We start from the raw sequence: 15,823 nt of genomic DNA, 5'->3' as shown, positions 1-15,823 counted from the left end.
GACGCGCAGCTGAGGCTGAATCCACGTTATTTTGTATTTCCATCGCGCATTCTAACGGAAACTGCGTTTGTAACACTAGCTACTACACGTCGATTACGATTATATCCTAAGTGTCTACTCGATTTCGGTGGAAGGTGTCCTCGAAAACTGGTGTTCAACCAGGGGAACAAACGGAACACCCCGGTGACACGTGTTCATTCTGACGCGCACACGCTTATTAATTATGTAACCGATACCGATTATGTAACAATATCGAGCTAAAAAGCACTTGGATGCATACAACGCTATGCCTTACTCGTTTAGTTTTCATTTAAGGTATGTAGGTACAACGTTACATCTAGCTTTGTGCCTCGGCAAACGAGATTTCGCTTAATTTAGGCTAGTCGCACACACTTACCCGAACCAAATCGAACCGCCACTCCGTCGAGTGGAAAACCTTCGAGAAACCTTCCATTCGAGTGCTCTCGAACCGTACTTTCGACCGAATGGAACTTTCACTTTTGACTAGGACCGAATGAAATACGTTTTTTTAAGGCGAGAGTGTTAAAAAGGAAGAGGAAAAAAGGCAAAGGAAAAGGAAAGCGAGTCGCAGGATAGAAAAGTAGTCTTCGATGTCGATTCGGGCAAACGCGAAATATCGATGGTTACTGTGCGGAGCTCTGGAGTTTGCATTCGGAAGAAATGCGGGTCAGTCTGTTTAATTATTAACAGATGCAGGCGTCGTTAACATAATACATTCGCAACTTTACGATAAATTATTATTCGTAACTATGTAAAACTTTTCTAACGTAACTATATTTAAATACCACTGAAAGGTTCGTTTCAGCTAACAGCGTTTTCTTATTAAAATTACACTCGGATCGAAGTTATATTTAGTACTCGTTCCCACCACGATCACGCTAATTATACGTGAGTTTAGCGTAAACGGGTATTCGTAATTCTACCTCTTGGTCTTGCTGATTTTACAAACTGGTAATCTCACTGACGGATGAATCATAGTCAGAGTATCGATATCGGGTAATTTCTTCTATTTATTTTTTTTTCTTTTTCCATATTTATATCTCACATTCTGTAAATATGTTCCATTTTATGGAAGGTAAACGAAAATATTAATACAGTGTATTTAGTACAGTAGGATTCCCTCGCCTGGCTGACCGTCAAGTACAAGTATTGTGCCCCCTGCATGAACGCGAAAATCGTACGATTGCTCCGTCGTTCTCGAATGCGTGGAAGGTGAGAGTAGACGATACAGTTACACCTCTTGCCCTGTGCATCCTGGGTGCAAACTCCTGGGCTCTGCACAGTACGAGCTTCCGGCAATAAAGACCGACCCACGCTTGTGTCTTTATCACGGACTCGTTTAATCATTTCCCATTATCAACAATATCGTACACCTATCACGGAAAAACGTGTTCTTGCTTACATAATAAAACGGTACCTGATCAGCTACTCGATAGACTATGGTAATTACAATACGTGTGAACGTTTTACAGATACAACACGCAACGAGCAACGTTTCAGCCTAAAAACGTAAAGTAACGGTTGAAAGAGAAAAGAATCCATGGAGCTTCCCGTAATACCCACACGGGAGAGACAGAAGTACAGTATTTACAATGATCTCTAGCGATTCCCGTGGCGATTTTCGTTGGAGAATGCGAGATACGCGACATTGGCCAGAATCGCAACGTAACGAGAGAAGCAGAGTAACGCGATTTGCACGTCAAGATACACGTAATAGTTACATCGAACTGCCTGCATTCGAAGACACGGTATGATTCGAGTTTCATCGAGCACCCTAAATAGCTGTGGCTACCCTCGACCGATCCCTACAGATCGTGCAAGTCAAGTCCCGACCCCGCGACTAGACGGGTACGAGTTTGGAAAAGATCCGTTCCACGTCGATTCGTAAATTGGCAACCGATGAAAGAAACGTAACTCGAACTTTACCGTGGAATACAAGTCCTTGAATAGTATAGTTTTCGTTGAAGCGACCCCGCAGATCGTGTTGTGCCGTGCTACACGTGTCAGGTATGTATATTACGTAGACAGATTTAAATCACAAAAGACACCGTCTGTTTGCTGTACATCGTGGTTTCATGCGTGTAAACACACGGGATAGTCTGCGTGTTACGCTTTAGTATCCTCGCTCGCATCCCGAGCGTGCCAAAATATCGTTAAAAATCGATTTCGCATGAAACGACCACGTGTCACGAGACTTCCGTGTTACACCCTAACAAAATATTCCTATCGGATGGCTTTCCTTCGATTCGCGCATAATTTTCGAAAAACTCGACCTCTTGCGCACTGTAGGAGCTTCGTCTCGTGCTTTTTCGCGGACGTCAATCCCATCTGGTCGAAGCTTGCCCTTTGGTGCCCCCGACGAGCGTGATCGATCCTCACCGATTACGCGGTTTCCACGTAAAATGATTTCGCAATTCGCCGACTACGTTATCGTTACGAAACCGATGGTTCCGTTAATTTTTACCCGTAAACAACAATATCTCGAGGAGCAGGCACTTTTGAATCGTCGCTTTAGCGATCAGTCTCACGGTCAATTTTATGCTGCACAGTCTTCTTCGAGCTTAATAATTCGATCTCCGGTGTCCGAAAGAATCTCTCTACCTTCTCTTTTACCTACGATTTGCTATTCCTTTCCCAACATCGCGATCGATTTATCGAGGTTACGGTTTCCGTTCACGCTACCAGGCGCTCCGATATGCATCTAACGAACGATACTGCTCCAAGGGGGCACCACGAGGCTTCCGTCGATTCTGCTAACCGTGTAAAAATTCTTTTTGCCTAGCTCGTCGAAGCTGGCCTTCCGTTCTTGATTCTCCCGAGAACGAGCCGGTTATCGACCAGCGTTCCATGAGCATCCTGATCACCTTAAGTGGGACCGGACGTCCAGGACTGTTACCATTCGTAGTCGTGCTGATGGAAGGGGTTGGTGCATGGTTGTTGAGCGTGTAGATGGGTCACTATCGGCGGTGGCTTAATCAGATCGAATTCTCTGTTGATCACCTCATTGTAGAGCTGCGGGAATAACAGAGAAACGGGAGATTAGGGCGATCCGTTCGCGCGACACGGTGCTGGGGGGTATGCGAAAATAGAGGCACGAAAAGAAATAAAGAAAAACGTGTTTTCGTTCAGAGAGTATAGCCTTGCGTAGAAGTTTTCTCTCCTCTTTTTTTCCAACAAACGTCTTCCTTCTGGACGTTCTAATTAGAATGATTTTACTAAACCTGGAAGCTCCTACGGATATACTCGTCCTCGCCATTGCCAGTCATACCGTAATTATATCCACCTCCACCGCCGCCTCCACTGTTCAGAAATGGATTCGTCGGGTTCACTGGGCCTGAAAACGTGTCCCATCGAACTCGTAGGTACGCGAATCACTCGTTATCTATGCTGAACAAAGAAACAGAGAATTCACCTCCATTTGCACCTGGCACGCCAAGGTTTCCGCCCGAAGTTTGGTAAGTGGCGCCGTAGCTCGAGTCCTGATTAGCCAGCTCGTGCAGCCGGGTCGAGCTGAGGGCACGAGGAATGGCGTTGCTCGGCACACCGTGCGGTGCCAAGTGGGTCGCTTCCGCCACTTGATGCGGATCTTCCGTCTGCGGCAGCTCGGAGACGAAGCCTGTGTCCTTCCTGTAGAAATTGATGAACACGAACGCGGCCAGGACGAGGATGCAGATCAGTCCGTAGGCTCGGAATGTCGCGGTTGTTCCTGAGAAGCATGGGTCACGACTCTCGATCAGACAGAGATAATTCGGTGAACTTGACCACCTCTAACCATCTCTAACCATCTCTAACCATCTCTAACCATCGCTAACAATAGCTCGATGTTGAATATTTTAAGTAGAATCAATATCCGGATAAGTCACGTGATGCAAGAACTCACCGTATGCGTCAACGAACATGCCACCGATCACAGCTCCGCATCCCCTGCCAAGACCATGATGGATACCTTGGAGAACACCCTGCGCGCTGGTGCGCAGCTGAGGAGGCGTGTTGTGAGAGATGTAGCTGCAACACGCGGCCCAAACAGCTGCGTGGGTTATTCCCTGGATGAATTCGAATGGCAACACCCACCACGGCGATTTCAGCCAAGATATATAAAGGAAACGGAGAACGTTCCCGCCCAGTCCCATGCACAGTACCTGAAACCGCGTATACGCGTTCCAGAGGTAAATTCTTCGAATATACAGCGGTTTAAAAGTCACGCGCGCAATTACAATTACTGTCAACATCGTTGATAACAACGACTAACTTTTCCTAAACCTTTTCAGTTGTGCTGTTAAACCAGGAACAAGGACTACCTTCACGTGGCCGATCTGACGGATCAGTTTAAAGCTGAAGAAGTAAGCGAATATCTCGGAAATATGGTTGATCACGGAAGCAACGCCAAAGAGGGTCGGCGTGCCACCATAGTCCTGAAGATGCCAGAACAGGAAGGTGAATATCAGACCGATACCGAAACCCATGAACCACGCTACGAAGAGGAAGGATGCGCATTTGAGGTCTTGGAATTGCTTCAGCACGGTCACCCATTCGGGGATCTCCCTTATCGTTTGAGCGAACATTTTTGTCTGGAACGATACCAAGCTCGTTTACCACGAAACAAATTCGACGAGTTTGCGTTATGAGCTGAAAGACATGTCGATTTCTCGGTACCTTGCCTTCCGGAGGTTGTGGCTTCGGATTCACCGCGGCCGACGAGTCCTGGAGACTGGGCAAATTCAGCTGTTGAGACAGCTGGCTTTGCAGCTGTTCCTCTCTCGTCGGTTCGGCAGGGGGTTTCTCTATTTCCTGAGCAACGAGACGGATTACTTCGGTCAGCATTCGCCTCGTGTTATCGGTTGGACGCGATCACTCACCGGTTCCGCGACCGGGAAGTCGTATTTGAAGTTGATCTGCGTGGCAGTGATCAGGGCGGCGCCCATGAGAACGCTGAAGATCGCGAAGCAGATCGTGTAGTTCTTCTCCCTGATGTCTGGGCCGCAAGGGTGTTCGGAGAACGCGGTGCTGTGGTCCAGGGCAATGCCGACGAAGAACATGGCCAGACCCCAGCCTAAGCTACCGAACATTCGCTGGTGACCGTACCTGTGTCGAAGAGGAAATTCGAGACGCAAAGTTACGGCTGTAAGCTCGTCGACAGCAGGAAGCTTTACCTATCCGCGTCCTCTCCTAGTAAAGTGATGACTGCGGAATCAGCTAGAGTGATCGCAGGCGCCGAGAAGAATTCTCCGACTACCACCAAGAGTAACAGAAGGAAGAAGGTTTTTTGGATATCCTGAAACAGAAGTGGAAGTCAAGGAAGTCGTGAAACTCGAATGGATCTCGTTCTAGGTATGAGAAGGATTTGTACCGGTAATCTGTAGACAATAGAGCTGAAGAGGGGTTTCACCCATCCTTTATTTTCTCGTTCGTCGTAGTTCACAGCGTAGACAACGGTGTGAGGACTCTGACCAGAGTGATGTATTCTGACATAGCGTTTGGTCCTAACCACCGGCACCTCGACGTGCTGCTCGACCTCGGCGTGTCGATGTAGCTCATCGTCCTTTTCGTCGTGCAATAAAGACACCTTTCGTAGACTTCTCATCGTAGACCACTGCTGTTGAGGTTTGAATTCAGACTTATTTTCATCGTTGGCTTCGTCGTCGATGTCTCGTTTCACCATGACTTTGGTCGGCGGTGATTTCACCCTGGTTTTAGTATTCGTGTACGCCTTTTTCGGCGGCTTTTCGTCGTCCAGGGGTTGATTCTGAAACGGATACAATCGAGATTCTTCGATGGGAGCTGAACGAAAGAAAGAAGAGAACTTACGTTGAGGAAACGCTTGTACTCGAGCACATCGGCTGGACGGTTTTTCCTTTGTAGAGTCTCAAAATCGATGGTCTTGGCTTCAGGGTTGTTCTCCTCGAATACCAACTGCTTGTACTTGAGATCCTCTACCGGACTCTCTTCGGTCGTTGTCGCTACTTCTTCGGTGTTCCTACGAACCCTGTTGTTATCGAGGCTGTAATTTTTCTGGACGTTTTTCACCGGCGGGCCCTTGTTCCTGTGCAACCTGGGAGCAATCAGTGGATCCAGCTTGCTGTCTTTGCGTAGTCTCTCGAAAACGACGTTGTCGGCAATCTCTAAACACTCCTCGTCGTTCTGGTGATAAAAATCCTCGAGACTGGTGGACCGCTTGACTATTCTCGTTTTCGGGTTGGGCGCTTCCAGGTACACCGTGCTGTTTCGTACAACCATGCACGACGTGGCTGGTGGTTGCATGAAAGCTAGTGGCAGGGTGAAGATGATCCAACAAGAGAGGGAGGCTATGAAGATCATCTTTCCCTTCTGCCATCTGAAAAAGAAAGCAACCCTTGCATTTTCCAGGTATATTTTGGACCGAGCGGCTTGCAGTGGCTAGATCGCTTTCCTCTCTGCCCTCGAACCGGATAAATCGATAAGGGGTTGGAGCTTTCTCTCTCGGCTTGTTAACCCATGCAATATTGGATTCTGAATAATATCCGCTAACATTGACCAAGATAATAAAACTGTTTACATATGGAATCATCGTAATATGAACCAGAGGAGAGGAGACGCACAGAAACACAGGGGAAACTCGACGTGAGATTTTTCCTCGACACAGAATTCGTCACTGGATCACATTCGACGCGTTTATTAATATCTGGGCTAGTAGGATCGAAGTAGATTTGGCCTGTCTCACCTGTCAGCTAACGAACCCCAGAAAGGCGCGCTGAGGAACTCGATGAGAGGTCTGATGTAGAAGAAGAAATAGAAAGTCTTCACCGTGAGCAACTCCTGGTCCACAGACCCGAAAAGGTACTCGATCACGTCGCTCTTGCCACGAATCTTGTGCGTTGCCTCTTTCGGTTGAGGATACAAGTTCGGATCGACCTCTCCTTGAGCATGGGGATCCACCATGGGTCTAGCACCTGGTACCTGTGGCAGCGCCCTACCGGTCCCCTGTTGCGACTCGGCAACCCCATAATCGTAATCTTCGTGTCCATAGTTCTGCATGACTGGGGCCAAAGACAGCTTTCTCTGGCTTTCTTCAGACCCTCCGTTCTTCTTCCTCTCGGACACTTGGACCGAGTCGAGCGTAGAAATCGATGTCGACCACGATGTCCAGGGTTGGGAAACTGCGTCCGACCGATTCGTGGAATCGGCCCCACCTTCGACTGTCTACGATGTTCCTGGAGTCAGAGATACCTCCGTCGAGTGTCTGTCGTCTTTCGGGGATCACCAGCTACAATCCTTTTAGACGAGCGTCGAATCGATGGCTAACCGTGTGGCACTTTATGCTCGCGAAATCGATAGTCCTGACAGTGCGCCCGCGCAACTTGTATCCTCTTGCGCACCCTACCGACTCGACCAGTGACACGCCGCTAGCAATGGGTGCACGATCCTATACCGTGCGAGTTCTCTTCTCCTCTCGTCATCGCCTTTCCACGTTATTTCCAATTCGGTCATTAGACATTTTTCATTTTACAAATTTCTCCTTCTTAGAAAATCGCCGAAGCTTTTCGCGACTAATGGGAGATGGGCAGAGGGAACATATGGATTTTTAAAGAACCGGGGTGGTTGGGGAGTTGCTGGAATATTTTAAGAATGTCGAGGGCAGCTAATTTCACTCCCACCTCTTCCTCTTTCTTCTAATAAAGTTTCTAGCGAGTAACATTCAGATGTACAGGGTGCTTACGTTGTTGCTACCCGAGCTTTTTCGTAATAGAAAAGGAACAAGTTTTAGGGTATTCCATGATCAACGTGACAGTGTACGCGCACTTGTCACGTGTATAACATTTTTCGAAAAGCACAGGTAGCCTTTAGTTTTCTAAATGAAACGATGTAAGAAAATAGATGGAGATAAATTCAATTACAAAGTCAGAAGTGAAGGAGACACTTCGAATATTTGCTACCATCGTGTTTATAAGAATTCTTTATTGATAAGGTTGCAAAAGATGTTCGATATGGCTTCCTTGTATATACGTGGATACACAATGCACCTCCATGAATTACATTTTCAATTGCTTTCGTTACTATGCAGAACATCGATGCACTCTTTACTTCGTATTTCGAGTAACGATACATTATTCCAAAACATCGGTACTTTCTATACAGAGTATCGAAATTATCGTGCAATAGTAGAAGTAAACGTTCCGATAGTCTAAGAAACAACAAAATATCAGTCAAACGCTGAGTCATATCAACGGGGATAATTTTCTTCATTTTTGTCTTTGTACGACATTGATCACCATTGCGTAACACGAGGATGACTTCGTCTCGACGCTCGATTTTCTGTGACATAAAAGAAGCACGTCATTCTAAGTAAAAACGAAACCGAATCTTCTTTTGTCCCGCGAGAATTTTTGTCGACATAAAATTCTTTCCCTATTATCGACATTTCTCAACTTTGTTCTCCACCGATTCTCTCTAGCTCTATTTTCGCTTCGCGCAACCATTCCTAGAAGACCTCGAAACACTCAGTCCTCGTTCTCTTCTTTCATGCTTCTTATATTCTCAACGAATACTTCGCGCTGGCCCAACATTCCCCATTCGCTTCCCATAAACTCCATCGTTCTCGCGTTCTATTCATTCTATTCTATTCATTCATTCGTTAAAATTAAAAGGACAAGAAGTTTGTTCGACGACTTCAACCCCTCGCTAAAATCCGCGCCAGTTTCTGATCCAATCCCGACACCCTCTTCCACGTTTACCAACCCTCTTCCGCGATTCTCGCCCCTATCCAATGCCGGATATCCGACTCTCGAGCGTCACAGTCCGCAATCACTGGTGACTCGGTTGATCGCGTATATCGCGCATATTCTCCCTTCTTCTCTCATCGCATACCGATTGACCTGTTCATTGATCGAACGTAACACCAAACAAGAGAAAAAGATGCAGACCTTTTTTCTCTCGGAAGTTGGCTCGAGGTTATCAGCCGGCTATCAAGCGTGAACAAGTTTCGCCTGGCGAGCAGAGTAGCCTTCCAGACGAATGTTTAGGGAAACCCTGCTCGTGCTAGCGACTGTGCTCTGAATGTCGAAGACCTTGACCCGCAACTTACGTTCCTTCTTTTATCTCGGCGAGGCGGGGCGTTTCGTTCGATTATGCTTATCATGTGCGCGACGCTGGGGGTTGAAGGTTCGTCAATGCGACCTGTCTCTGCGTTACCGTGCCATTCCTAATCCCTTCGTTCCCTGTCCTGCCAATCTTCGCCAATCCGATCTACATCGCGCGATCGACGAACCTCGCTGCGACGCAGCAGCGAGAAGTCAGAGGAAGTCGAGATATTCCAAGTAAATTTCCACTTTCCGTTCGATAGAGCCCAGCGTCCATTCGCTGCGGAGGAAAGAGTCATTCCCTCCCATAGTTTACATTTTCCGCTCGAGCTGCACCACGTTGGAGGATGACGCGTTTGATATGGTCGAATCGTGGATAACAAGGAACGCAGCGAGACCAGCGTGGACCGTTCCGATCGCATTCAAAACTGCACAGCTGACATTTATCGCGTGCGGATTTCTTAAACCGAACTGGCGCGAATTCGCAGTCAGCCGGGTGATTAATCGATCGCGATTCTTCATCCGCGAACTTCGAATCTACTCCAGTCTCGTGAATAGGAAACGAAATTACGCTTTGCCTGAGCAACGTAACTTTGAACTAACGAGAACACGAGACAGCCAATTTTCTCTGGCGTCGAGAGTATGGCACTACGTGCAAATTCGAAGGAAAGTTTGCGACATCGTCTGGTGCTGCTGCAAGTCGAGGGACAAATGAAATATAGCCTTCGTACACTATCCACCACTGTGTACCGTGTCTCTCTATGTACTATCCTCCCCTACGTTGCTGGAAGCACGATGCGTGTGCGTGATTGTAAAATTCTTTTTCGCGATAAGACCGAAGTCGCGATGCAGTGATGGATGTTAAAAAATTTCGTATTTCTTCGCAGAGAAATTGGATCGAGTTTGCAACGCAATTCCACGGATCTACCGATCGACGGATGGGAACTTCCGTGATGGAAGATCGGCGAAGAACCGTGCTGGGAAAAGTTGTATATTTCTTTTTCGAATTAAGACCGAAGTCGCGATGCCAGGATGGGTGTTAAAGAATTTCGTATTTTTTCGCAGAGAAATTGGATGAAGATCGCGACGCAATTCCACGGATCCATTGATCGACGAATGGGGACTTTCGTGGTGGCAGATCGGCGAAGAAGCGTGCTGGGAAAAGTTGCCGTGGATCGGATTGGCATTGCGAACGGGTGATGGGAATATCACTGAAAGCTTATCGGGCAGCGAGAACGATTGACGCTGGATCGCGGCAAAAAGAGCAAGAACGGAAGCGGGAGTCGTTGGAACGATTAATCGTTATCATCTCTAGTGTTTGAAATAAAAGGCTCCTATTCTCTAAGATGAACCGGTGACGCAAACCGGCCTGGCCTTATTTCAAAGTTCAAGTATGAAAATTCACGAAGGGAGCTAGCTTCACCTAGACACGCCAATAATCGCGCGCGTCATTATTGCGACGATACACTCATTGACTCTGAGATTCCATTGCTAATGAAGCTGTGCTCGATTACGCTATCAAGAGAGGAAAGAAAAAAGCGTAAATATCGATAAGCCAGCCAAAGATTCGTTAGAGCGTTGAGTTTATGGACTCGACGGTAGAAAATAAGTACATTTACGATAAAAAATAAATATATTTTGCAAACTTATATAAATGATCAGCGTATACAAATGTTAACTTAATTTTCTAAGAACTATGTACAAAGTCGAAGTATCGTCTTGGATACATTCGTCACGCCACGTCTCTTCCCCCCGGCCCCGGTTCTTTGGTTCAGTGTCATGTCGATTGTAGTCTAGGCTCGATAATTAAAGATATCTCTCGGTATAGGGTCCATGTGAGACTGACCCTCGAACGCCGAGGAAGCGGATGTAGAGGACGGTGCCGGTTTCGGAGGACCTTGGAACATGCAGGTCTTCGCCGTCTTCAAGAGACGACCGTCACTCGCCGTTCGCCAGTAAACTGTGCGAATTGCTTGTTTGCCAGCAACGTAGCTTACAGCTCCACCGATCAGCATCTGCAAAAATAATCGAACAAACCATTAATTGAAAATAAAACACGTGTCCAAAGAAGAGTCTCAACTGTCGAGGAAGAGCTAATCAAACGTCGAAAGATCAGCAGTTGAACTGTAGCTGGAGAGATTGAGGAAGTTTATAACGAATAGATACGACAAATCGAATTAGAGATCGCCAAGACAAAATTAGAGCACGAACAGAGCATCTCGCGAATGGAGCAACTCGCGAATAGCGTTAATCCAATTTCCCGTGATATATGTATACCACGCAGCAAAGAGACGGAACGAGAATCTCGGTGCAAAGGGACAAAGAAATATGGAAATAACGATCCAGCGAAAATGCTCACCTTTGCTTTCTTTGGTGATCGATATGTATATCGTAGACTAGATAGTCGGAATAGAACCGTGCAGTTCTATGTCGTCGACGGATCGAAGTGTACCGAGTAGAACTTCTCGTGGTAAGTTTCTCTACCTCACACACGACCGTGCGAAGAGGAAAGCTGAACTGACGAACTGGCCTCCTCCGGTGGATAATTTATACGATAAGCTCGACGTCACGGGATCTCGCGATAAGGGGAAGTTCGCGTCATTCGCGGTGATCACCGAATCCTGGAAAAGCGGTCGGCTGGTGGGAACGTGGTATTTCTTTCAAATACTCGAGATTTTGATAACAACCGCGTCGCTTCCTCTTTGCCTACCTATCGATGCGTCGTTATCGATGCTTCGTGCGTACTAGTGGCCCGATAAGCGTTACAGACTGTCATTATGGCGCAATTATGGGATAATCGATCGGTGGGAGCCAAAGGAGGATTATCTTTCCCAAGTTTGATCGCTTAAGCCAACGACGAGGCTTAGCGCTGTGTGCTCACGCGGTAAAATATCGATATCGAGAATGTTTGTAAATAAGATCGCGAAAACGTGACCTGCGTGGTTACCTCTGTTCCTCTCGTTCAGACGGAACAATTGTTCATTGTACTCGAACACATCGCGATGCTATGAAATAAGTATCGAGGGTCGTACGATCGAGGAGAACGACAGAAACTCAGCGAGTCCTCGTAAATCATCGTTTCGATACCTCTTAGTTAAATCGTTGAACGATTCTTCCTCGATCATTCGTCGTACATGGAAAATTATGCGCGGTGACACGTAGTCGGTGTCGTTGAAAAAATAAATCCCCTGGCAGGCGAGATAACATTTCGCATCTCGCCGACGTACTTTGTTTCCAACCACGATCGATCTAAAGTACGGTTTATTAATGCGTCTTATATCGTACACGTCAGAGTACAAAGCGTGTTCTTCCTGGATCTGATACAAAGGAAAACTGTGTCTCGTCGAAGACACGTCTGGTCTTGGCGTACGAGATATTTGGCAAACAGGAAAAACCAAGCTTCTTAAATTACACGAAACGATAAGGTTGTCAACAACTCCGCTCGTCGGAAATACCCTAATCGTATTCCATAGGGAGACTCAACCTCTAGAACACGTGCTATCATTCGAGCTCTAATCCCGTACTTGGAAGGATTAGCCTCTCTCGCGGAGCACGTACTTCTAAATCAACTCCGCTCTCATTATCTAGCAATTACACGTGCCACGTTCGAATCGTAAAAATTACTCATCGGCGAAGATTAACGCGGGATCTTGCTGCGATCACATGATCGGGATGTGGACAAGCCTGTATCGGTTTCTGGGCGAGCACCGATCTTCCGAGCTCCAGGCTCGTGCGACGTTTATTTTTATCCTTATCCACGAAATCGTTTATCATCGTCGTGTTCAAATTCGTAACGAGCTTATCGCCCACGGTGTCCATTCGTGCGTCGAGTGCATTTTTATCGGTCAACTGTCGATACGACGTATCGAGAATCTAATCCACTCTGTACGACTTTCTTCGGGGCCAGACTGATCGTGTTTTCGTGACCGAAGACAGAGATCCCATCGTTCTACGCGTAAAAAATAATTTTGTTTATTCCCCTCGGCAATTAATCTCTCTCCCGACTGTAAGTCTCGACTCGTTTGCTCGAGAGAGAACTATTTGGATATTAAATAAAAAGGAAAAGAGTGAGAGACGTTGTTGGGTTAATATGGGAAACGTCTCGGATGCCTTCTCCCTCTGTACACGTATTAAAATGCGCATCATATGCATTTCAGGGGTTGTGAAATATTTAGGAACGACTGCTTAGACCTCGTTCCGATGCCTGATCTACGTAATCCAACGTTCTCTTGCGTGAGAAGAAAGTTCCACCAGCGGAAGCAATCGATGGAAAATTTACCCCGAGAGATTTGCAAGAAAGAAGAAAAAAGAAGAGAGAAGAAATCGTGGAGTTCATCGGGGGCGTACGGTGTGAGCCGAAAAGCACGTTGGATGAAAGGAGACGGGATGGCGCGTGTAACGCGCAGAAACTCGAACGCATGCACAGTGGTTCAAGAGGGACAGAGAGGTCTCATGATTCACGTGAAGCTTTCGTGGCGTCGCGGAGTGAAGCGGAGAGGAGACGACGTGATCGCGATATACGATTGCCGATTTCGATAAGAACAGCTCGTGTCTTCGTTCTTTTTCCGTGTCTGTCTGCGGATTACATTAATGACCGATCGCCTCTGTCCGGTCGATGATGACCGTTCGTCGAGGTACACCGACCAAGGTTGAACGATAATCGAAGACCGGGAAAAGGGAGCAATTGTCTCGAAGGGAAATTATGTACTATGTACTATACAAACGGATCGCGTATATATTGTACATACTTACACGCGAGAACGATAAGGTTCTCGAGTGGCCGTATCTTCACTGGGGGCATGGTTCTGTCCGATGATCTACCGATAGGCTATCGCGATCGAAAACGTGTCGATCGAGAAATTAATTTCGAATGTCCCGAAATCGAGCGATGAGACAAAGTTCAAAAAATTTGTATCATTGACAGCGATAAGTTTCCTCGCGAAGATCGTGAACAACCGATGGGATAGATTCGTTTTAACTCTAATAAATGATCCATTGGCTGGTCTGATATCCGCATGATCGAAAGGAATATTTTCGCGATGACGAGGATGGAAAAAGTACTTTATTGTCGAGCTCTGGATCAGTACAGGCTATAGATCATTCGCGTGCAAGCACGATTGCTCGTCGTTGCAATACCCTAGATTTTCGCTGATATTTTCCTGCAGATTACCCGAATGGTTTCCTTGTGACGGAGATAGGTGAGCAATTATTTCCAGAACAAAGCGGATGATACGTTGATACAGTTAGGAATCACCCATCACTCGATATCGCTTATCAGAAGCACGGTGTTACGTGAACTGAAGTAGGCCTAATGTTATTATACGCGTTTGATAGCTGGTGGTTCGTGGCTCGTGGCTCGTGGCTTGTGGAAACATGCAGGTTTCCGCGAGTCGGAGTAGAAAGGAACGTGATTCCTTATCGATGTATGCTCGTGCCAAGTATAACAGCGAATATTACACGATTGGGTCGTGTCATTGGTGCCAGCAAGTCTACCGCGGCCTGTCCGCTTATCTTCGTGTGATTCTTCCTTATCTCGTGCAATCGTTTTGTTCTTTTCCTTTCGAGGTGCGAAAACAAACCAAGGCTCCCTGGGCTCGACGCGTAGCAAATATTGAAATTTTTCGCTCTAAATCTCCTTGAACGTCCGATTCGAAGAAACAGCGAATTCGATTGCTCGTTTGATCTTCTTATCTCGAAGCCCGTGATCGTGGGGGGGGATTTGGAAAACTTTTTTGGTATAAACAGTCTGCGAATACGTGAGTCACTTCTCGACCTCTTTATAACCATCGATCAGGGCTATCATGTTGCCGCGAGCTTCCTCGAAGAAGCTTTCGTCCATACCCTCTCCTACGTAGTGATGGACGAAAGCTTTCTGCTGGTACATCAAGTCGAATTTTCGCGCGAGCATCGACCATCTGTGTCTGATAGCCGTGTTATTGCTGATCATCACCATTGTTCTCTTCGATTTTGCTAGGTCGCTGCCAGGAACCGTCGTAGTGGGCTGATAGTTGATTCCTACCTACCAACGCAATCGTCCATTTTATTTTTCGTAGACGATGATGCAAATACCTACTTTATTTCACGAGACAAAACACGTTCGTCACGCAACTCGTTACACAAAAATCGGGATTATCTATTCGCGGTTCAACGCACTAATCAATTTTTTCAATCATCGACGTCAACTCTGTACGTCAACAGTGATTCAAGAATTCGCTGCATCGTTTACCGATCTTCCACCTCTGTCTTGCCCGTGACCGATCACCGGGAAGAGTACAAAAGAGCAGAAAAATAGAATATCGTAGTACCTTGAACCCTGTTGGACTCCAACTAACGAAACGAATCGACTTCGTCCCCTTCAACGACTGTATCGTTCTGTTGACGTCATTTGGGTTCACGTCCCCACGATAGAGCAAGCAGCAACTGGTGTAGGCTCCCGTGCGTGGATCGCACGTAACCATCTAAAATTCACGAGACGAGACGGTGAAACGATTTCGCGATCGTCGAGCAAGTATCGATTTCTGTTTCACCTGATTGGCAGGCTCGAAACAATCGTACGTGATCTGCTGCGTGGTAATTTCGGAGTACATAGCTTTCCTGGCAGAGATCAGAGGAGCATAGGTAGGCAAGGCGAAGTGGATCCTAGGATAAGGCACTAGGTTGGTCTGCAGTTCTTCGAGGCTGAGATTCACAGCTCCCTCGAACCTCAGCGAAGCAGTGATGCTGGAAACGACCTGGGCTATTAAGCGGTT

The 15,823-nt window shown here is 46.9% G+C and overlaps 2 protein-coding genes across 2 annotated transcripts in view; both read right to left on the bottom strand.

The window, feature by feature from the left end:
- Positions 1 to 723: 723 nt before the first annotated feature.
- Positions 724 to 7,321, bottom strand: jef (major facilitator superfamily domain-containing protein 6 jef). The gene is made up of 11 exons (XM_017906366.1): positions 6,719 to 7,321; positions 5,827 to 6,352; positions 5,369 to 5,764; positions 5,172 to 5,293; positions 4,878 to 5,103; positions 4,675 to 4,809; positions 4,320 to 4,589; positions 3,902 to 4,160; positions 3,434 to 3,727; positions 3,243 to 3,355; positions 724 to 3,033 (listed from the first exon to the last, which is right to left on the bottom strand). The coding sequence occupies exons 1-11, from the start codon at positions 7,030 to 7,032 to the stop codon at positions 2,914 to 2,916; spliced, it is 2,775 nt and encodes a 924-aa protein (XP_017761855.1). The 5' UTR covers positions 7,033 to 7,321; the 3' UTR covers positions 724 to 2,913.
- Positions 7,322 to 13,957: 6,636 nt separating this feature from the next.
- The window catches only part of LOC108551996 (tubulin alpha chain), a 2,901-nt gene continuing 1,035 nt past the window's right edge, over positions 13,958 to 15,823 (bottom strand). Inside the window, exons 4-6 of the mRNA XM_017906360.1 lie at positions 15,602 to 15,823; positions 15,380 to 15,532; positions 13,958 to 15,093 (exon numbers count right to left, since the gene is read on the bottom strand). The exon at positions 15,602 to 15,823 is cut by the window's right edge and continues 64 nt beyond it. Coding sequence (XP_017761849.1) covers positions 14,836 to 15,093; positions 15,380 to 15,532; positions 15,602 to 15,823 — 633 coding nt within the window. The 3' untranslated portion in view covers positions 13,958 to 14,835. The remainder of the gene's footprint in view (positions 15,094 to 15,379; positions 15,533 to 15,601) is intronic.

The sequence above is a fragment of the Eufriesea mexicana genome, unplaced genomic scaffold, assembly GCF_001483705.2.
Source record: "Eufriesea mexicana isolate 0111107269 unplaced genomic scaffold, ASM148370v2 scaffold5385, whole genome shotgun sequence".
Lineage (NCBI taxonomy): Eukaryota > Metazoa > Arthropoda > Insecta > Hymenoptera > Apidae > Eufriesea > Eufriesea mexicana.
The sequence above is the reverse complement of the archived record's forward strand: the minus strand, read 5'-3'. Positions and strand labels throughout refer to the sequence as shown.

Excerpts from the sequence above, each read along its gene's own strand:
- jef (XM_017906366.1), bottom strand. The coding sequence starts at position 7,032 with ATGCAGAACTATGGACACGAAGATTACGATTATGGGGTTGCCGAGTCG. Across the intron at positions 5,765-5,826 it reads AGTACAAGCGTTTCCTCAAC|AATCAACCCCTGGACGACGA; the intron begins GTAAGTTCTCTT and ends TATCCGTTTCAG. Across the intron at positions 3,728-3,901 it reads CATGTTCGTTGACGCATACG|GAACAACCGCGACATTCCGA; the intron begins GTGAGTTCTTGC and ends CATGCTTCTCAG.